General features: G+C 50.5%; 1 protein-coding gene across 1 annotated transcript; it reads left to right on the plus strand.

The window, feature by feature from the left end:
* Positions 1 to 272: 272 nt before the first annotated feature.
* On the plus strand, positions 273 to 23,172 carry LOC129490670 (mucin-3B-like). The gene is made up of 9 exons (XM_063609951.1): positions 273 to 333; positions 2,436 to 3,452; positions 4,161 to 4,973; positions 6,102 to 19,403; positions 19,506 to 19,635; positions 19,939 to 20,390; positions 21,360 to 21,839; positions 22,044 to 23,001; positions 23,052 to 23,172. The coding sequence occupies exons 1-9, from the start codon at positions 273 to 275 to the stop codon at positions 23,170 to 23,172; spliced, it is 17,334 nt and encodes a 5,777-aa protein (XP_063466021.1).
* Positions 23,173 to 24,664: the final 1,492 nt, after the last annotated feature.

A 24,664-nucleotide genomic window follows, 5' to 3' on the forward strand; every position in this document is an offset into this window, starting at 1 on the left:
CCAGGCAGGCTGTAGGGCTGGGCCACCAGTGGCTCTCCCTGCCTGACACCTCCTGGATTTGTCCTTTTCCCTCGTGTCCCTGCTTCCCACAGTGCTGACGTCTGTCCAGATGCAGGGAGAAGGGAGGAAAAGGGGTGAGGTGGGGCGGTGCAAAGGTGAGGCTGTGCTCAGTAGAACAGATAACCAGCACTTTTACTGAATGTTTTTCCAGGTCCCTGCTGCTGTCCTGGCCCTGGAGCCCGCTCTGCCCCAGTCCCCTGCCCGCTGGGCCCATGCAGCTGTTGGGGCTCCTCAGCATCCTCTGGATGCTCAAGGCCTCCCCAGGGGCCACAGGTAAGAGGGAGAGGCGGGAGGGGGCTGGAGAGAAGCTCCTGATGTGATGTTCCAGGGGAGGGGAGGGGAAGGTGGCTCTGAGGCCTGGGGCCAGGGGATGAGGAGGGGCTGCTCCCAGCTCTGGGTGCAGGGAGAACCGAGGCATGGCCTCAGGGGGATGAGGAGGGGTTTGGTGCAGGGAAAACCGAGGTTGGGAAGCAGCAAGGGAGCTGGGTCCCCGCTGCCACTCTCCACCAAGCACTGAGCAGGTTGCAGGGGCTGCGCCCCAACCTGTATCTGCAGCTGGAGGGTGGAAGGTGGGAGTTACGTCTTCCCAGAGCAGTGCCCTTCCTGCCTTGGCTCCTTCTTGTCACCTGCCTCATGCTCTCAGCCCCAGTGCCCCCTCCAAACTGGCATCTCCCTCCCTGACAGCCCTCTGACCTCTGCCCCTGGTTTCCGTCATCTGGTTTCAGCCTCTCTGCCTTTTGCCCCCCAGCGGCTCCTCCCCAGCTCTGCCATCACTCTCTCACTCCGGCCAGGGCCCCTGTGTTTGGGCACAGCTGTTGGTAACAGGGCCAGGGCAGGGAGCTCCTGAAGTTCACTTCGCTTCCAGGGGTGCATCTAAGACTATCCGGCATGGGTTCCAGGCTTCTCTCTTCCACCCTGCAGGAACACCCCGCAATTCCTCTATACTTCCCTTGTCCCTGTTCTCCAGTGTCTGCTTCTGATCCCCGATCCCAGAGGCCCATGAGTCCCCTTCTCAGTCACCTCCAGGGGCACATCCTGGAGTCAAGTGCGGATTCTCATAATCCCTGACCTCACTTCCCTGACACCCGCGAGCTAGGCTGAGACGTGACACCCCAGCTCTCAGCCACAAGATGGGCTGTGCCTGAGGTGAGGGGCAGCAGGTCCGGTATTTTCCACTTCCCATCTGCTGTGGCTGCCTGTCTTCCTTGCCTGTGACCCCCCCGACAGCGGGATCTCTGATCCTAAGTCTCACCATCTGTAAAATGGGTTGAAATCCACATGCGGGGGTTCATGCTTGTAAACTAATGAATCCCGTGGCCAAAATGGAATAGTTATAGAAAAATATGTCTATTTGTGTGATGAACACTCACTGCTAAGCCTTAAGGTCTCCAGAACTCATCATGCCTGACTGCTGAGGTAGCTCCTTCTGGAAGTTTCCTTCTCCATCCTGTCTGTCCGCCTCTCCACATGGTCCTCACTCCATGCGCCTTGAAGTCATTAGCGTGTGAGCTTAGCCTCTGTTTCTCCTTGGTGTTCCCTGTGCAGTTTTTTGTTTGTTTGTTTTTTGAGATGGAGTCTTGCTCTGTCGCCCAGGGTGGAGTGCAGTGGTGCAACCTTGGCTCCCTGTAGCCTCGGCCTCCTGGGTTCAAGCGATTCTCCTGCCTCAGCTACAGGCGCACGCCACCATGCCTGGTTAATTTTTTGTACTTTTTTTTAGTAGAGCAGGGGTTTCACCATGTTGGCCAGACTGGTCTCGAACTTCTGACCTCAAGTGATCACCTGCTTTGGGCTCCCAAAATGCTGGGATTACAGGCGAGAGCCACTGCGCCTGGCCCTCTTTGTGCAGCTTTCTCTGTCTCCTGGCTTTTGTGATGCGCCCCCTGCCAGGACATGGCTGGGTTCTCTCTTTTTCTCTTTGAAAGCGGGAGTCAGCCCAGACAGCAGCAGAATTCAGGCAGAAGCGGAGGTGGGAGCAGAAGGTTAATGGGGGAGGGGAGGACTCCAGGCAGCAGCAGGGGGAGGAGAGGAGGGGACAGAGGGAGGAGGGGCCTGGGTGTGTCCAGAGGAGGAAAGGGAGGGGAAGGGGCTGCTGAGCTCCGCTATCCAATGACAGGAGGACCTGCCATGACAAGGCCAAGGCCTGGTGAGGGATGAGGGGTCCCATGCCCCACTGCTCCCCTGGGAGCAGACAGGCAGTGGGTTCCAGTACCCTGAAGCGCCCAGCTCCAAGCTGCCTCTGATGCAGGAGTGAGCTGCAGCATGCCCTGCCCTGTGATACTGCCTGGAAAATGGGTGAGTGAGTAGCTTAATTGAGTCTTGTGACAAAATGACCCACGGATTTACCAGTGGATTCCTCTGCTCTGCCGCCAATGCAGGAACTTTATCCACGGCCACATCCACCTCTCATGTGACTTTCCCCAGGGCAGAAGCAACCCGCGATGCCCTCAGCAATTCTCCACACTCCAGAGACCTGGCTGAGTGGCCACAAGGTGTCCTCCATCTCACCTCTCCTGCTCCTGGCCACAGGGAAAATGCACCTGTGACGCTCACTACCTCCCCCCATGACACACTCATCTCTGAAACATTGCTCACCTCTCCAGTCAGTTCCAACACCTCAACCACCCCAACGTCCAAGTTTGCCTTCAAGGTTGAAACCACTCCACCCACTGTGTTGGTCTATTCGGCCACCACTGAGTGCGTGTATCCAACGAGCTTTATAATCACCATCTCCCACCCCACCTCCATCTGTGTGACCACAACGCAGGTGGCCTTCACCAGCTCTTACACCCCCACTCCTGTGACACAGAAACCAGTGACCACCGTCACCAGGACTTACCCTATGACCTCTACTGAGAAAGGAACATCAGCCATGACATCTTCTCCCTCTACCACCACTGCAAGGGAAACTCCCATAGTGACAGTGACACCCTCCTCCTCTGTGTCAGCCACAGACACAACCTTCCACACTACAATCTCCTCTACAACTAGAACCACAGAAAGGACTCCCCTGCCCACTGGAAGCATCCATACGACCATGTCCCCAACCCCAGTATTTACTAGTCTCAAAACAGCAGTGACTTCAACTTTCCCCATCACTTCCACCATCACTTCCACAAATACAGTGACTTCTATGACAATGACAACCTCCCGGCCCACAGCCTCTAATACGTTGTCATCACTCATGAGTAACATTTTATCTTCTATCCCTGTCTCAAGCACAGAAATGATCACCAGTCATACCACAGACACCAACCCTCTATCTACCTTGGTGACCACACTCCCCACTACCATCACCAGGTCTACACCTACATCTGAGACCACCTACCCTACTTCTCCCACCAGCACAGTCACAGACTCCACTACCAAAATCACCTACCCCACAGTTTTGACAGGTACATTGTCCCCCGCCACTACTCTCCCACCCTCCTCTTCCTCTCAGCGAACCACAGAAACACCTACGACTCCTACCACAAAATTGGTAACCACCACCCACAGTAGTCAGAACTTCTCTTCTTCAGCCGTCTACTCCACTGTCAGCACATCCACAACTGCCATCTCCTCAGCTCCCCCTACCTCAGATACCATGGTGACTTCCACAAACGTAGTCGCAACACCAGATTTAAAACGAGAACTTCTACTCCTCAAAGTTGGTGACCAAAAACCTCAAGGAGAGAACCTCATATGTTTTCAGGCCCCCTTCGCCAGCTCTACAGCCACATCCTCTGAGACCACCACACTGACTTGTACAAATGACATCTCCACAGAATCTCTCACAACAGCAATGACTTCTACTACCCACATCATTTGTGCAATCACTCCCAAGACTACAGTGACTTCTATGACAACTGCTGCCTCCTGGCCCACAACCACTAATACATTATCATCACTCACCAGTAGCATTTTATCTTCCACACCTGTCCCGAACACAGAAGTGATCACCAGTCATACCACAACCACCACCCCACCATCTACCTTGGTGACCACACTCCCCGCTACCATCACCAGGTGTATACCTACATCTGAGACCACCTACCCTATTTCTCCTACTGGCACTGTCACAGACTCCATGACCAAAATCACCTATTCCACAAGTATGACAGGTACATGGTCCACCGCCACTACTCTCCCACTCACCTCTTCCTCTCTCCCAACCACAGAAACAGCCACGACTCCTACCACAAACTTGGGAAACATCACCACTGAGACCACCTCCCACAGTACTCCCAGCTTCACTTCTTCAACCATCTATTCCACCGTCAACATATCCACAACTACCATCTCCTCACTTCCCCCTTCCTCAGGTACCATGGTGACATCCACAACCAGGACCCCATCTTCTCTGAGTACAGACATGTCTACCACCACACTGAAAAATATCACCCAGCCTTCTGTGGGCTGTACTGGTTTCCTGACTACAGCTACAGACCTCACCTCAACATTCACTGTTTCCAGTTCCTCAGCAATGTCCACAAGTGTCACTCTATCTGCCCCCAGCATCCAGAATAAAGAAATCTCAACACTTGTGAGTACAACCACTACCACCAGTCCCACTGAGAGAATGACTGGCAGAAGTATAGAGAATACCCCGACAAGTTATGTCCTGACCACCTGTCCAGTGACATACTCATTTTCCCCTTCCACATCTGCCAGCAGTGACTGGACCACTGACACAGAGAGCATATCCTCAGCTCCAGCCATCACCAGTACACTCCACACAACAGCTGAATCCACCCTGGCACCCACTACTACCAACTCATTCACAACATCTGCAAACATGGAACCACCTTCTACCACTGTAGCAACTACAGGCACAGGTCAGACCACCTTCACCAGCTCTACAGCCACATTCCTTGAGACCACCACACTGACTCCTACAATTGACATGTCCACAGAATCTTTTATGACACCAATGATTTCTACTACCCCCATCACCTCTTCAATCACTCTCAGAAATACAGTGACTTCTATGACAACTGCCGCCTCCTGGCCCACAACAACGAATACGTTCTCATCACTCACCAGTAGCATTTTATCTTCCACACCTGTCCCGAGCATAGAAGTGATCACCAGTCAAACCGCAAACACCACACCTCCATCTACCTTGGTGACAACACTCCCAACTACCATCACCACGTCCACACCTACATCTGAGACAACCTATTCTACTTCTCCCACTAGCACTGTCACAGACTCCACCACTGAAACCACCTACTCCACAAGTATATCTGGTACATTGTCTACTGAGATTTCTCTCCCAGCCACTACTTCCTCTCTCATAACCAAAGGAACATCCACGACTTCTACCAGAAACTTGGTAACAACCACTAATGAGACCACCTCTCACAGTACTTCCAGCTTCACTTCAACCATCCACTCCACGATCAGCACATCCACAACTGCCATCTCCTCAGTTCCCACTACCTCAAGTCCCATGGTGACTTCCACAACCATGACCCCATCTTCTCTGACTGCAGACATCCCTACCACCACACTGACAACTATCACCCAGCCTTCAATGGGGTCTACTGTTTTCCTGACTACAGCATCCAGCCTTACCTCAACATTCACTGTTTCCAGTTCCTCAGCAATGTCTGCAAGTGTCATTCCATCTTCCCCCAACATCCAGAATACAGAAACCTCAACCCCTGTGACTACAACCGCTGCTATCAGTCCCACTGGGAGAACGACACTCATAAGTTCAACGAAGACCTTGAGAAGTTCAGCCCTGACAAGCTTTCCAGTGACATACCCATTTTCCTCTTCCACGTCTGTCAGCAGTGACTTGACCACTGACATGGAGAGCATATCCTCACTTCCAACCATCACCAGTACACTCCACACAACAGCTGAATCCACCCCGGGACCCACTTCCACCACACCATTCAGGACATCTGCAACCATGGAACCACCTTTATCCAGTGTAGCAACTACAGGCACAGGTCAGACCACCTTGATCAGCTCTACAGCCACATTCCCTGAGACCATCACACTGACTCCTACCACGAACACGTCCAGAGAGTCTCTCATGACACCAATGACTTCTACTACCCCCATCACTTCCGCAATCACTCCCACAAATACAGTGACTTCTATGACAACTATGACCTCTCCTCCCACAAAAACCAATTCTTTTACATCCCTGACCAGTAAGATTCTGTCTTCCACACCTGTCCCAAACACAGAAGCAATCACCAGTGGCACCACAAACACAATCCCTCCATCTAGCTTGATAACTACACTCCCCAGACCAAATGCCTCATCTAAGCCTACATCTGAGACCACCTACCCTAATTCTCCGATTGGTCCTGTTACAAACTCCACGACCAAGATCACTTATCCCACCACTATGACAGAGACATCATCTAATGCCATCTCTCTTCCCCCCAACTCTCCTTCAATTTCACCTACAGAAACAACCAAAAGACCTACCACAAACTTGGTAACAAGTGCCACCGAGACCACCTCACATACCACCAGCTCCATTTCTACAACCATCTACTCCACAGCCAACACATACACAACTGCCATCACCTCATTTCCCACTACCTTGGGTACCACGGTGATGTCTATATCCATGACCCCACCTACACTGAATACAAGTATCCCTGCCTCACAACCAAAGACCACCACTTCCTTATCTGGGGGCATCACTGGTTCATTACCTATGATGACAGACCTTACCTCAGGGTACACCTTCTCCAGTATGTCTGCAATTCCCTCAACCGTCATTCCCACATCTCCCACTGTCCAGAATACAGAAACCTCAATCTTTGTCAGCATGACCTCTGCCACCACTCCCAGTGGGAGACCAACTTTCACAAGTAAGGAGAACACTCCATCAAGGTCTCTCCTGACAAGCTTTCCAACGACACATTCATTCTCTTCTTCCATGTCTGAAAGCAGTGCTGGGACCACTCACACAGAGAGTATCTCCTCACCTCCAGCCACCACCAGTACACTCCACACAACAGCTGAATCCACCCCGTCGCCCACTACCACCACCTCATTCACAACTTCCACAACTACGGAACCACTTTCAACCACTGTAGCAATGACAGGCACAGTGAAGACCACCATCACTAGCTCCACAGCCACATTCCGGGAGAACACCACACTGACTTCTACAACTGACATGTCCACAGAATCTCTCATGACTGCAATAACTTCTACTACCCGACTCACTTCTGCAATCACTTCCAAGACTACATTGACTTCTTTGAAAACTACTGCCTCCCAGCCCACAGCCAATAGTACGTTATCATCACTCACCAGTAGCATTTTGTCTTCCACACCTGTCCCCAGCACAGACATGATCACTAGTCACACCACAAACCTTACCCGTTCATCTCCCTTGGTTGCCACACTCCCTACTACCATCACCAGGTCTACACCTACATCAGAGACCACCTACCCTACTTCTTCTACCAGCACAGTGACAGGCTCCACAACCGACATCAAGTATTCCACAAGTATGACAGGTACATTGTCCACGGAGACCTCTCTCCCACCCACCTTTTCCTCTCTCCCAACCACAGAAACAGCCACGACTCCTACCACAAATTTGGTAACCACTGAGATAACATCCCAGAGTACTCCCAGCTTCTCTACTTCAACCATCCACTCCACAGTCAGCACATCCACAACTGTCATCTCCTCAGGTTCCCCTACCTCAGGTACCATAGTGACTTCCATAACCATGACCCCATCTTCTCTGAGTACAGACATCCCTTTGACAACACTAAAAACTATCACTCACCATTCTGTGGGCTCTACTGAATCCTTGCTTACAGCAACAGACCGCCCATCAACATTCACTGTTTCCAGTTCCTCAGCAATGTCTACAAGTGACATCCCATCTTCCCCCAGCATCCAGAATATAGAAACCTCATCCCTTGTCAGCATGACCTCTGCCACCACTCCTAGTATGAGACCAACTTTTGCAAGTACACACAGCAGTCCTACAAGTTCCCTCCTGATGATCTTCCCAGAAACATATTCATTTTCCCCTTCCATGTCTGCCAGCAGTGACAGGACCACTCACACAGAGAGTATCTCCTCACCTCCAGCCAGCACCAGTACACTCCACACAACAGCTGAATACACCCCAGCACCCACTATCACCACCTCATTCACAGCTTCCACAACTATGGAACCACCTTTATCCACTGTAGCAACTAGAAGCACAGGTCAGACCACCTTCACCAGCCCTATAGCCACATTCTCTGGGACCACCACACTGACTCCTACCACTGACATTTCTACAGAATCTCTGACAACAGCCATGACTTCTCCTCCCAACACTTTATCAGTCACTTCCACAAATACAGTGACTTCTATGACAACTACGACCTCTCCTCACACAACCACCCATTCTTTTACCTCACTGACCAGTATGACTCTGTCTTCTACACCTGTCCCAAGCACAGAAGCAATCACCAGTGGCATCACAAACACAATCCCTGCATCTACCTTGATGACCACACTCCCCACTCCAAATGCCTCGTCTACAACTACATTTGTGACCAGTTATCCTAATTCTCCGACTGGTCCTGGTACAAACTCCACGGCTGAAATCACCTATCCCATCACTATGACAGAGACATCACCCACTGCCACCTCTCTTCCACTCATCTCTCCTTCGGTCTTGACTGCAGAAACAGCCAAAACTCCTACCACAATCTTGGTAACGACCACCACCAAGACCACCTCACATAGTACCACCAGCTTCACTTCTTCAACCATTTACTCCACAGCCAGCACATACACAACTGCCATCACCTCAGTTCCCACAACCTTGGATACCATGGTGACTTCTACATCCATGATCCCATCTACTCTGAGTACGGGTATCCCTACCTCACAACCAACAACCATCACTCCCTCATCTTTGGGCATCACTGGTTCATTACCTATGATGACGGACCTCACCTCAGTGTACACAGTCTCCAGTATGTCTGCAAGACTAACAACTGTCATTCCCTCATCTCCCACTGTCCAGAATACAGAAACCTTATCCTTTGTCAGCATGACCTCTGCCACCACTCCCAGTGAGAGACCAACTTTCACAAGTACTGAGAACACTCCAACAATGTCCCTCCTGACAAGCTTTCCAATGACACATTCATTCTCTTCTATTTCTGCCAGCAGTGCTGGGACCACTCACACAGAGAGTATCTCCTCACCTCCAGCCACCACCAGTACACTCCACACAACAGCTGAATCGACACTGTCACCCACTATCACCACCTCACTGACCACATCCACAACTATGGAACCACCTTCAACATCTATAGCAACTACAGGCACAGGGCAGACCACCTTCCCCAGCTTTACAGCCACATTCCCTGAGACCACCACAGTGACTCCTACAATTGACATTTCCACAGAATCTCTCACAACAGCTATGACTCCTACTCCCCCCATCACTTCTTCAGTCACTCCCGCCAATACAGTGAATTCTATGACAACTACGAATTCCTGGCCCACAGTCGTTAATACGTTATCATCACTCACCAGTAGCATTTTATCTTCCACACCTGTCCCGAGCATAGAAGTGATCACCAGTCAAACCGCAAACACCACACCTCCATCTACCTTGGTGACGACACTCCCAACTACCATTACCACGTCTACACCTACATCTGAAACAACCTATTCTACTACTCCCACTAGCACTGTCACAGACTCCACCACCAAAACCACCTACTCCACAAGTATAGCTGGTACATTGCCCACTGAGATTTCTCTCCCAGCCACTACTTCCTCTCTCACAACCAAAGGAACATCCACGACTTCTACCAGAAACTTGGTAACAACCACCAATGAGACCACCTCTCACAGTACTCCCAGCTTCACTTCAAACATCCACTCCACCGTCAGCACATCCACAACTGCCATCTCCTCAGTTCCCACTACCTCAGGTCCCATGGTGACTTCCACAACCATGACCCTATCTTCCCTGACTACAGACATTCCTACCACCACACTGACAACTATCACCCAGCCTTCAGTGGGCTCTACTGTTTTCCTGACTACAGCATCCAGCCTTACCTCAACATTCACTGTTTCCAGTTCCTCAGCAGTGTCCGCAAGTGTCATTCCATCTTCCCCCAACATCCAGAATACAGAAACCTCAACCCTTGTGAGTACAACCATTGCCATCAGTCCCACTGAGAGAACGACTCTCACAAGTACAAAGAAGACCTTGAGAAGTTCAGCCCTGACAAGCTTTCCGGTGACATACTCATTTTCCTCTTCCACGTCTGCCAGCAGTGACTTGACCACTGACATGGACAGCATCTCCTCACTTCCAGCCATCACTAGTACACTCCACACAACAGCTGAATCCACCCCGGCACCCACTTCCACCACATCATTGACGACATCTGAAACTATGGAACCACCTTTATCCAGTGTAGCAACTACAGGCACAGGTCAGACCACCTTCACCAGCTCTACAGCCACATTCCCTGAGACCATCACACTGACTCCTACCACGAATATGTCCAGAGAATCTCTCATGACACCAATGACTTCTACTACCCCCGTCACTTCTGCAATCACTCCCACAAATACAGTGACTTCCCTGACAACTATGACTTCTCCTCCTACAACCACCAATTCTTTTACATCACTGACCAGTAAGATTCTGTCTTCCACACCTGTCCCAAGCACAGAAGCAATCACCAGTGGCACCACAAACACAATCCCTCGGTCTACCTTGGTGACCACACTCCCTACTCCAAATGCCTCGTCTATGACTACATCTGAGACTACTTATGCTAATTCTCTGACTGGTCCTGTTACAAACTCCATGAGCAAGATCTCCTATCCAACCAATATGACAGAGACATCATCCACTGCAACCTCTCTTCCCCCCAACTCTCCCTCGGGCTCAACCAAAGAAATAGCCAAAAGTCCTACCACAAACTTGGTAACAACTGCCACCAAGGCCATCTCACATACTACCACCAGCTACACTTCTTCAACCATCTACTTCACAGCCAGCACATACACAAGTGCTATGACCTCAGTTCCCTTGGGTAGTATGGTGACTCCTACATCCATGACCCCATCTATTCTGAGTACGAGTATCCCTACCTCACAACCAAAAACCATCAATTCCTCATCTGGGAGCATCACTGATTCATTACCTATGATGACAGACCTTACCTCAGGATATACCGTCTCCAGTATGTCTGCAATTCCCACAACAGTCATTTCTACATCTCCCACTGTCCAGAATATAGAAACCTCAAACTTTGTCAGCATGATCTCTGCCACCACTCCCAGTGGGAGACCAACTTTCACAAGTACTATGAACACTCCCACAAGGTCGCTCCTGACAAGCTTTCCAACGACACATTTATTCTCTTCTTCCATGTCTGAAAGCAGTGCTGGGACCACTCACACAGAGAGTATCTCCTCACCTCCAGCCACCACCAGTACACTCCACACAACAGCTGAATCCACCCCGTCGCCCACTACCACCACCTCATTCATCACATCCACAACTATGGAACCACTTTCAACCACTGTAGCAATGACAGGCACAGTGAAGACCACCATCACTAGCTCCACAGCCACATTCCGGGAGAACACCACACTGACTTCTACAACTGACATGTCCACAGAATCTCTCATGACTGCAATGACTTCTACTACCCGACTCACTTCTGCAATCACTTCCAAGACTACATTGACTTCTTTGAAGACCACTGCCTCCCAGCCTACATCCAATAGTACGTTATCATCACTCACCAGTAGCATTTTGTCTTCCACACTTGTCCCCAGCACAGACATGATCACTAGTCACACCACAAACCTTACCCGTTCATCTCCCTTGGTTGCCACACTCCCTACTACCATCACCAGGTCTACACCTACACCTGAGACCACCTACTCTACTTCTTCTACCAGCACAGTGAAAGGCTCCACGACCGACATCAAGTATTCCACAAGTATGACAGGTACATTGTCCACGGAGACTTCTCTCCCACCCATCTCTTCCTCTCTCCCAACCACAGAAACAGCCACGACTCCTACCACAAATTTGGTAACCACTGAGATAACATCCCAGAGTACTCCCAGCTTCTCTTCTTCAACCATCCACTCCACAGTCAGCACATCCACAACTGTCATCTCCTCAGGTCCCCCTACCTCAGGTACCATAGTGACTTCCATAACCATGACCCCATCTTCTCCGAGTACAGACGTCCCTTTGACAACACCAACAACGATCACTCACCATTCTGTGGGCTCTACTGAATCCTTGCTTACAGCAACAGACCTCACATCAACATTCACTCTTTCCAGTTCCTCAGCAATGTCTACAAGTGACATCCTATCTTCCCCCAGCATCCAGAATATAGAAACCTCATCCCTTGTCAGCATGACCTCTGCCACCACTCCCAGTGTGAGACCAAATTTTGCAAGTACACACAGCAGTCCGACAAGTTCCCTCCTAACGACGTTTCCAGGGATGTATTCATTTTCCTCTTTCATGTCTGCCAGCAGTGACGGGACCACTCACACAGAAACTATCACCTCACTTCCAGCCAGCACCAGTACACTCCACACAACAGCTGAATCCACCACGGCACCCACTACCACCACCTCATTCACAACTTCCACAACTATGGAACCACCTTCATCCACTGTAGCAACTAGAAGCACAGGTCAGACCACCTTCTCCAGCACTACAGCCACATTCACTGAGACCACCACACTGACTCCTACAACTGACTTTTCTAAAGAAACTCTCACAACAGCCATGACTTCTACTCTCCCCATCACTTCTTCAATCACTCCCACCAATACAGTGACTTCTATGACACCTATGACCTCCTGGCCTATAGCCACTAATACGTTGTCATCACTTACCACTAACATTTTATCTTCTATACCTGTCCTGAGCACAGAGATGACCAGTAGTCATATTACAAACATCAATCCTGTATCCACCTTGGTGACCACATTCCTCACTACCATCACCACGTCTACACCTACATTTGAGACAACCTATCCTATTTCTTCCACCAGCACTGTCACAGAGTCCACGACCGAAATCACCTATTCCACCACTATGACAGAGACATCATCTGCTGCCAACTCTCTTCCATTCACCTCTCCCTTGGTCTCAACCACAGAAACAGTCAAAACTCCTACCACAATCTTGGTAACCACCACCACCAAGACCACCTCACATAGTACCACCAGCTTCACTTCTTCAACCATCTACTCCACAGCCAGCACACACACCACTGCCATCCCCTCAGTTCCCACTACCTTGGGTACCATGGTGACTTCTACATTCAGGATCCCATCTAGTCTGAGTACAGATATCCCTACCTCACAACCAACAACCATCACTCCCTCATCCGTGGGCACCACTGGTTCATTACCTATGATGACGGACCTTACCTCAGTGTACACAGTCTCCAGGATGTCTGCAAGGCCAACAACTGTCATTCCCTCATCTCCCACTGTCCAGAATACAGAAACCACATCCTCTGTCAGCATGACCTCTGCCACTACTCCCAGTGGGAGACCAAATTTCACACACACTGGGAACATTCCAACATGGTCTCTCCTGACAAGCTTTCCAATGACACATTCATTCTCTTCTATTTCTACCAGCAGCACCGGCACCACTCACACAGAGAGTATCTCCTCACCTGCAGCCACCACCAGTACACTGCACACAACAGCTGAATCCAACCTGTCACCCACTATCACCACCTCATTCACCACATCTGCAACTATGGAACCACCCTCAACATCTGTAGCAACTACAGGCACAGGACAGATCACCTTCCCCAGCTCTACAGCCACATTCCTTGAGACCACCACACTGACTCCTACAACTGACATTTCTACAGAATCTCTGACAACAACCATGACTTCTACTCCCTCTATCACTTCTTCAGTCACTCCCGCCAATACAGTGACTTCTATGACAACTACGACTTCCTGGCCCACAGTTGGTAATACGTTATCATTACTCACCAGTAGCATTTTATCTTCCACATCTGTCCTTAGCGCAGAAGTGATCACCAGTCAAACCGCAAACACCACACCTCCATCTATCTTGGTGACGACACTCCCAACTACCATCACCTCGTCCACACCTACATCTGAGACAACCTATTCTCCTTCTCCCACTAGCACTGTCACAGACTCCACCACCAAAACCACCTACTCCACAAGTATATCTGGTACATTGTCCACTGAGATTTCTCTCCCAGCCACTACTTCCTCTCTCACAACCAAAGGAACATCCACGACTTCTACCAGAAACTTGGTAACAACCACCAATGAGACCACCTCTCACAGTACTCCCAGCTTCACTTCAAACATCCACTCCACCATCAGCACATCCACAACTGCTATCTCCTCAGTTCCCACTACCTCAGGTCCCATGGTGACTTCCACAACCATGACCCCATCTTCTCTGACTACAGACATTCCTACCACCACACTGACAACTATCACCCAGCCTTCAGTGGGCTCTACTGTTTTCCTGACTACAGCATCCAGCCTTACCTCAACATTCACTGTTTCCAGTTCCTCAGCAGTGTCCGCAAGTGACATTCCATCTTCCCCTAGCATCCAGAATACAGACACCTCAACCCTTGTGAGTACAACCGTTGCCATCAGTCCCACTGAGAGAACGACTCTCACAAGTACAACGAAGACCTTGAGAAGTTCAGCCCTGACAAGCTTTCCAGTGACATACTCATTTTCCTCTTCCACATCTGCTAGCAGTGACTTGACCACTGACATGGAGAGCATCTCCTCACTTCCAGCCATCACTAGTACACTCCACACAACAGCTGAATCCACCCCGGGACCCACTTCAACCACAACATTAACATCTGCAACCATGGAACCACCTTTATCCAGTGTAGCAATTACAGGCACAGGTCAGACCACCTTCACCAGTTCTACAGCCACATTCCCTGAGACCATCACACTGACTCCTACCACGAACATGTCCAGAGAATCCCTCATGACAGCAATGACTTCTACTACCCCCATCACTTCTGCAATCACTCCCGCAAATGCAGCGACTTCTATGACAACTATGACCTCTCCTCCTACAACCACCAATTATTTTATATCAATGACCAGTATGACTCTGTCTTCTACACCTGTCTCAAGCACAGAAGCAATCACCAGTGGCACCACAGACACAATGCCTCCATCTGCCTTGGTGACCCCACTCCCCACTCCAAATGCTTCATCCATGACTACATTTGGGACCACCTATCCTAATTCTCCGACTGGTCCTGGTACAAACTCCACGACCAAAATCACCTATCCCACCACTATGACAGAGACATCATCCACTGCCACCTCTCTTCCGCCCACCTCTCCCTTGGTCTCAACCATAGAAACAGCCAAAACTCCTACCACAATCTTGATAACCACCACCACCAAGACCACCTCACATAGTATCACCAGCTTCACTTCTTCGACCATCTACTCCACAGCCAGCACATACACAACTGCCATCACCTCAGTTTCCACCACCTTGGGTACCATGGTGACTTCTACATCTATGATCCCATCTAGTCTGAGTACAGATATCCCTACCTCACAACCAACAACCATCACTCCCTCATCCGTGGGCATCACTGGTTCATTATCTATGATGACAGACCTCACCTCAGTGTACACAGTCTCCAGCATGTCTGCAAGGCCAACAACTGTCATTCCCTCATCTCCCACTGTCCAGGATACAGAAACCTCATCCTTTGTCAGCATGACCTCTGCCACCCCTCCCAGTGGGAGACCAACTTTCACAAGTACTGAGAACACTCCAACAAGGTCCCTCCTGACAAGCTTTCCAATGACACATTCGTTCTCGTCTATTTCTGCCAGCAGTGCTGGGACCACTCACACAGAGAGCATCTCCTCACCTGCAGCCACCACCAGTACACTCCACACAACAGCTGAATCCAACCTGTCACCCACTATCACCACCTCATTCACCACATCCACAACTATGGAACCACCTTCAACATCTGTAGCAACTATAGGCACAGGGCAGACCACCTTCCCCAGCTCTACAGCCACATTCCCTGAGACCACCACCCTGATTCCTACAACTGACATTTCTACAGAATCTCTCACAACAGCCATAACTTCTACTTCTGCCATCACTTCTTCAGTCACTCCCGCCAATACAGTGGCTTCTATGACAACTACGACTTCCTGGCCCACAGTCGGTAATACGTTATCATCCCTCACCAGTAGCATTTTATATTCTACACCTGTCCAGAGCACAGAAATAATCACCAGTCATACCACCAACACCACCCCTTTATCTACCTTGGTGACCACACTCCCCACTACCATCACCAGGTCTACACCTACATCTGAGACCACCTACCTTACTTCTCCCACTAGCACAGTCACAGACTCCACGACCGACATCACCTACTCCACAAGTATGACAGGTACTTTGTTCACTGAGACGGCTCTCCCAACCACCTCTTCCTCTCTCCTAACCATAGAAACAGCCACAACTCCTACCACAACCTTGGTAACCACCACCCCTGAGACCACCTCCCACAGTATTCCCAGTTTCATGTCTTCAACCATCTACTCCACAATCAGTACAACCACAACTACTATCTCCTCAGCTTCGTGTACTTCAGATATCATAGTGACTTCCACAACCATGACCCCATCTTCTCTGAGTACCGACATCCCTTTGACAACACCAACAACTATCTCCCACTCTTCTGTGGGCTCTACTGAATCCTTGACTACAACAGACCTCTCCTCAATATTTGCTGTTTCTAGTACATCAGCAATGTCCACAAGTGACATCCCATCTTCCTCCAGCATGCAGAATACAGAAACCTCATCACTTGTCAGCATGACCTCTGCCACCACTCCAAGTGAGAGACCAACTGTCACAAGTACTGAGGGCACTCAGACAACTTCCCTCCTGACGAGCTTTCCAGTGACGTATTCATTTTCCTCTTCCATGTCTGCCAGCAGTGTAGGGACCACTCACATCGAGAGTATCTCCTCACCTCCAGCCATCACCAGAACACTCCACACGACAGCTGAATCCACCCCATCACCCACAACCATCACCTCATTCACAACATTTACAACGATGGAAACATCTTCATCCACTGTAGCAACTACCGGCACAGATCAGACTACATTCACCAGTTCAACAGCCACATCCCCTGAGACCACCACATTGACTCCTACCCCTGACATTTCCACAGGATCTTTCAAAACAGCAGTGAGTTCTACTCCCCCCATCACTTCTTCAGTCACTTCCACATATACAGTGACTTTTATGACAAATACCGCCCCTCTGCCCACAGCCACTAATACATTACTATCATTCACCAGTAGCGTTTCATCTTCTACGACTGTCCCAAGTACAGAAGTGATTGCCAGTGGTACCACAAACACCACCCCTCTATCTACCTTGGTGATCACATTCTCCAGTTCCGACACCAGTTCTACACCTACATCTGAGACCTCCTACCCTACTTCTCTTACTAGTGCTCTCACAGATTCCACGAACAGAATCACCTATTCCACCAGTGTGACAGGTAAACTGTCTACTGTGACTTTTCTCCGACCCACCTCTTCCTCTCTCCCAACCACAATAACAGCCACAGTTCCTACCACAAACTTGGTAACCAAGACCACCAAGACCACCTCACACAGTACACCCAGCTTCACTTCTTTGATCACCACCACTGAGATCATCTCACACAGTACTCCCAGCTACACTTCTTTGATCACCACCACTGAGACACCCTCACACAGTACTCCCAGCTTCACTTCTTCAATCACCACCACTGAGACCCTATCACACAGTACTCCCAACTTGACTTCTGCGATCACCACTACTGAGACCACGTCACACCGTATTCCAGGCTTCACTTCTTCGATCATCACCACAGAGACCACCTCACACAGTTCTCCCAGCTTCACTTCTTCGATCACCAACACGGAGACTACCTCACACAGTCCTCCAGGGTTCACTTCTTCAATCCCCACCACTGAGCCCACCTCACACAGTCCTTCCGGCTTCACTTCAATCAACACCACCGAGACCACCTCACACAGTACGTCCAGCTTGACTTCTTCAATCACCACCACCAAGACACCCTCACACATTACTTCCAGCTTCACTTCTTTAATCACCACCACTGAGACCCTATCACATAGTACTCCCAGCTTGACTTCTGCGATCACCACTACTGAGACCACGTCACACAGTATTCCAGGCTTCACTTCTTTCATCACCACCACAGAGACCACCTCACACAGTTCTCCCAGCTTCACTTCTTCGATCACCAACACGAAGACTACCTCACACAGTCCTCCAGGGTTCACTTCTTCAATCCCCACCACTGAGACCACCTCACACAGTCCTCCCAGCTTCACTTCTTCAATCACTACCACCGAGACCACCTCACACAGTACGTCCAGCTTGACTTCTTCAATCACCACCAACAAGACCATCTCACACAGTCCTTCCAGATTCACTTCTTCGATCATGACCACGGAAAGCCCCTCACACAGTACTCCCAGCTTAACTTCTTTGATCACCACCACCAAGTCCACCTCACACAATCCTCCGAGCTTCACATCTGCGATCACCACCACAGGGAACACCTCACACAGTACTCCCATTTTCACTTCTTCAATTGCCACCACCGAGAGCACCTCACACAGTACTCCCAGCTTCACTTCATCGATCATCAGCACCGAGACCATCTCACACAGTACTCCCAGCTTCAGTTCTTTGATCACCACCACGGAGACAACCTCACAGAGTTCTTCCAGCTTAAGTTCTTTGATCACCACCACAAAGTCCACCCCACACAATCCTCCGAGCTTCACTTCTGTGATCACCACCACAGGGATCACCTCACCCAGTACTCCCATTTTCCCTTCTTCGATCACCACTACTGAGACCACATCCCACAATACTCCCAGCTTGACTTCTTCAATCACCACCACGGAGACCGCATCCCACAGCACTTCCAGCTTCACTTCTTCAATCACCAGCATCGAGACCACATCCCACAGTACTCCCAGCTTGACTTCTTCAATCACTGCAACCGGGACCACCTCACACAGTACTCCCAGCTTCACTTCTTTAATCCCCATCACTGAGTCCATATCCCATAGTACTAGCAGTTTCACTTCTTCAATCACCACCACTAAGACCACCTCACACAGTATGCCCAGCTTCACTTCTTCGATCGCCACCACAGAGATCATCTCACATAGTACTCCCAGCTACACTTCTTCGATTGCCACCACAGAGACACTCTCACACAGTACTCCCAGCTTACCTTTTTCAATCACCAACACTGAGACCATATCACACAGTACTCCCAGCTTGAATTCTGCGATCACCACCACTGAGACCATGTCACACAGTATTCCAGGCTTCACTTCTTCGATCACCACCAGCGAGACCACCTCACACCTTCCTCCCAGGTTCACTTCTTCGATCACCAGCACCAAGACCACCTCACACAGTCCTCCCAGCTTCAATTCCTCAAGCACCACCACTGAGATCCCTTCACATAGTCTTCCTGGCTTCTCTTCTTCGATTGTCACCTCCAAGACTACCTCAAACAGTCCTCCCAGATTCACCTCTGTGATCGTCACCACCAAGACCACCTCACACAGTACTCCCAGGTTCACTTCTGTGATTGCCAGCACCAAGACCACTTCACAGAGTACTCCCAGTTTGACTTCTCTGATCACCACCACCGGGACCAGCTCACCCAGTACCCTCGGCTTAAGTTCTTCAATCGCCACCGCTGAGACAACCTCACACAGTACTGCCGGCTTCACTTCTTCAATCGCCACCACTGAGACCATATCACACAATAGTACTGGCTTCACTTCTTTGATCACTACCACCGAGACCACCTCACACAGTACTCCCAGCTTCACTTCTTCAATCACCACCACTGAGACCACCTCACACAGTACTGCCAGCATCACTTCTTCGATCACCACCACTGAGATCATTTCACGCAGTACTCCCAGCTACACTTCTTCGATTGCCACCACTGAGACACCCTCACACACTACTCCCAGCTTCACTTCTACCATCACCACCACCGACAGCGCATCACACAGTAATCCCAGCTTGACTTTTGCCATCACCACCACTGAGACCAGGTCACACAGTCCTCCTATCTTCACTTCTTCGATCACCACCACAGAGACCACCTCACACAGTCCTCCCAGCTTCACTTCTTCAATCACTACCACCGAAACCCCCTCACACAGTAATCCCAGCTTCACTTCTTTCATCAGCACTACCAAGTCCACCTCACACAGTCCTGCCAGCTTCATTACTGTGATCACCACCACAAAGATCACCTCACACAGTACTCCCATTTTCACTTCTTCCATCACCGCCACCGAGGCCACCTCACACAATCCTCCAGGCTTCACTTTTTTGATCCCCACCACCGAGACTACCTCGCACAGTCCTCCCAGCTTCACTTCTTCTATCACTACCACTGAGACCCCCTCACACGGTAATCCCAGCTTCACATCTTTGATCAGCACCACTGCGTCCACCTCACACAGTCCTCTGGGCTTCACTTCTGCGATCGCCACCACAGGGATCACCTCACACAGTACTCCCATTTTCACTTCTTCGATCGCCACCACTGAGACCATCTCACACAGTACTCCCAGCTACACTTCTTCAATCACCTCCACCGAGACACACTCACACAGTACTCCCAGCTTCCCTTCTTCAATCACGAACAGTGAGACCATATCACACAGGACTCCCAGCTTGACTTCTGCAATCAACACCACTGAGACCATGACACACAGTATTTCAGGCTTCATTTCTTCAATCACCACCACCGAGACCACCTCACACAGTCCTCCCAGCTTCACTTCTTTAAGCACAACCACTGAGACCCCTTCACACAGTACTCCTGGCTTCTCTTCTTTGATTGCCACCTCCAAGACCACCTCAACAAGCCCTCCCAGATTCACCTTTGCGATCACCACCACCAGGACCACCTCACACAATACTCCCAGGTTCACTTCTCTGATTGCCAGCATCAAGACCACCTCACACAGTACTCCCAGTTTGACTTCTCTCATCACAACCACCGGAACCAGCTCACACAGTACCCTCGGCTTAAGTTCTTCAATCGCCACCACTGAGACAATCTCACACAGTACTGCCGGCTTCACATCTTCGATTGCCACCACTGAGACCACGTCACACAATACTCCTGGCTTCACTTCTTTGATCGCCACCACCGAGACCACCTCACACAGTACTCCCAGCTTCACTTCTTCAATCACCACCACTGAGATCATCTCACGTAGTACTCCCAGCTACACTTCTTCGATTGCCACCACTGAGACACCATCACACAGTACTCCCAGCTTCTCTTTTTCAATCGCAACCACTGAGACCATATCACACAGGACTCCCAGGTTGACTTCTGTGATCACTACCACTAAGAGCATGTCACACAGTATTCCAAGCTTCGCTTCTTTGATCACCACCAGCGAGACTACCTCACACCTTCCTCCTAGGTTCACTTCTTTGATCACCACCACTGAGACCACCTCACACAGTACTCCCAGCTTCACTGCTTCAATCACCTGCACCGAGACCACCTCACACAGTACTCCCGGCTTCACTTCTTCGATCACCAGCACTGAGACCACCTCACACAGTCCTCCCAGCTTCACTTCCTCAAGCACCACCACTGAGACCCCTTCACATAGTCCTCCTGCCTTCTCTTCTTCAATTGACACCTCCAAGACCACCTCAACCAGTTCTCCCAGATTCACCTCTGCGATCGCCACCACCAAGACCACCTCACACAGTACTCCCAGGTTCACTTCTGTGATTGCCAGCACCAAGACCACTTCACAGAGTAGTCCCAGTTTGACTTCTCTCATCGCCACCACTGGGACCAGCTCACACAGTACCCCCGGCTTTAGTTCTTCGATCGCCACCACTGAGACAACCTCACACAGTACTGCCGGCTTCACTTCTTCGATCGCCACCAGCAAGACCATGTCACACAATACTCCTGGCTTTACTTCTTTGATCGCCACCACCGAGACCACCTCACATAGTACTCCCAGCTTCACTTCTTCAATCACCACCACTGAGACCACCTCACACAGTACTGCCAGCATCACTTCTTCGATCACCACCACCGAGATCATTTCATGCAGTACTACCAGCTACACTTCTTCAATCGCCACCACTGGGACACCCTCACACACTACTCCCAGCTTCACTTCTACGATCACCACCACCGAGAGCACATCTCACAGTGATCCCAGCTTGACTTCTGGCATCACCACCACTGTGACCAGGTCATACAGTCCTCCCATCTTCACTTCTTCAATCAGCACCACCGAGACCACCTCACACAGTCTTCCAGGCTTCACTTTTTCGATCACCACCACCGAGACCACCTCACACAGTCCTCCCAGCTTCACTTCTTCAATCACTACCACCGAAACCCCCTCACGCAGTAATCCCAGCTTCACTTCTTTCATCACCACCACAAAGTCCACCTCACACAGTCCTCCCAGCTTCACTTCTTTGATCACTACCACTGAGACCGCCTCACACAGTAATCCCAGCTTCACATCTTTGATCACCACCACCGAGTCCACCTCACACAGTCCTCTGGGCTTCACTTCTGCGATCGCCACCACAGGGATCACCTCACACAGTACTCCCATTTTCACTTCTTCGATCGCCACCACTGAGACCATCTCACACAGTACTCCCAGCTTCACTTCTTCGATCACCAGCACCGAGACCATCTCACACAGTACTTCCAGCTTCAGTTCTTTGATCACCACCATGGAGAGAACCTCACAGAGTTCTTCCAGCTTAAGTTCTTTGATCACCACCACAAAGTCCACCCCACACAATCCTCTGAGCTTCACTTCTGCTATCACTACCAAAGGGATGACGTCACACAATACTCCCAGGTTCACTTCTGCGATTGCCAGCACCAAGACCACTTCACAGAGTACTCCCAGTTTGACTTCTCTCATCGCCACCACTGGGACCAGCTCACCCAGTAGCCTCGGCTTTAGTTCTTCGATCGCCACCACTGAGACAACCTCACACAGTACTGCCGGCTTCACTTCTTCGATCGCCACCAGCGAGACCACGTCACACAATACTCCTGGCTCCACTTCTTCGATCGCCACCACTGAGACCACCTCACACAGTACTCCCAGCTTCACTTCTTCAATCACCACCACTGAATCCACCTCACAAAGTACTTCCAGAATCACTTCTTCGATCACCACCACCGAGATCATTTCACGCAGTACTCCCATCTACACTTCTTCGATCGCCACCACTGGGACACCCTCACACACTACTCCCAGCTTCACTTCTACCATCACCACCACCACCGAGAGCACATCTCACAGTGATCCCAGCTTGACTTCTGACATCACCACCACTGAGACCCAGTCATACAGTCCTCCCATCTTCACTTCTTTGATCGCCACAACAGAGACCACCTCACACAGTACTCCCAGCTTCACTACTTCGATCACCACCACCGAGACCACCTCACAGAGTCTTCCAGGCTTCACTTTTTCGATCCCCACCACCGAGACCACCTCACACGGTCCTCCCAGCTTCACTTCCTCCAGCACCACCACTGAGACCCCTTCACGTAGTCCTCCTGCCTTCTCTTCTTCAATTGACACCTCCAAGACCACCTCAACCAGTCCTCCCAGATTCACCTCTGTGATCGCCACCACCAAGACCACCTCACGCAGTACTCCCAGGTTCACTTCTGCAATTGCCAGCACCAAGACCACTTCACAGAATACTCCCAGTTTGACTTCTCTCATCGCCACCACTGGGACCAGCTCACATAATACCCTCGGCTTTAGTTCTTCAATCGCCACCACTGAGACAACCTCACACAGTACTGCCGGCTTCACTTCTTCGATCGTCACCAGCGAGACCACATCACACAATACTCCTGGCTTCACTTCTTCGATCGCCACCACCGAGACCACCTCACACAGTACTCCCAGCTTCACTTCTTCAATCACCACCATGGAGACCACCTCACACAGTCCTCCCAGCATCACTTCTTCAATGACTACCACCGAAACCCCCTCACACAGTAATCCCAGCTTCACTTCTTTCATCACCACCACCGAGTCCACCTCACACAGTCCTCCCAGCTTCACTTCTGTGATCGCCACCACAAAGACCACCTCACACAGTACTCCCATTTTCACTTCTTCCATCACCACCACCGAGACGACCTCACACAATCCTCCAGGCTTCACTTTTTTGATCCCCACCACCGAGACTACCTCACACAGTCCTCCCAGTTTCATTTCTTCGATCACTACCACTGAGACCCCCTCACACAGTCCTCCCAGCTTCACTTCTTCAATCACTACCACCGAAACCCCCTCACGCAGTAATCCCAGCTTCACTTCTTTCATCACCACCACAAAGTCCACCTCACACAGTCCTCCCAGCTTCACTTCTGTGATTGCCACCACAACGACCACCTCACACAGTACTCCCATCTTC

Source organism: Symphalangus syndactylus, chromosome 9 (genome assembly GCF_028878055.3).
Source record: "Symphalangus syndactylus isolate Jambi chromosome 9, NHGRI_mSymSyn1-v2.1_pri, whole genome shotgun sequence".
Taxonomy (NCBI): domain Eukaryota; kingdom Metazoa; phylum Chordata; class Mammalia; order Primates; family Hylobatidae; genus Symphalangus; species Symphalangus syndactylus.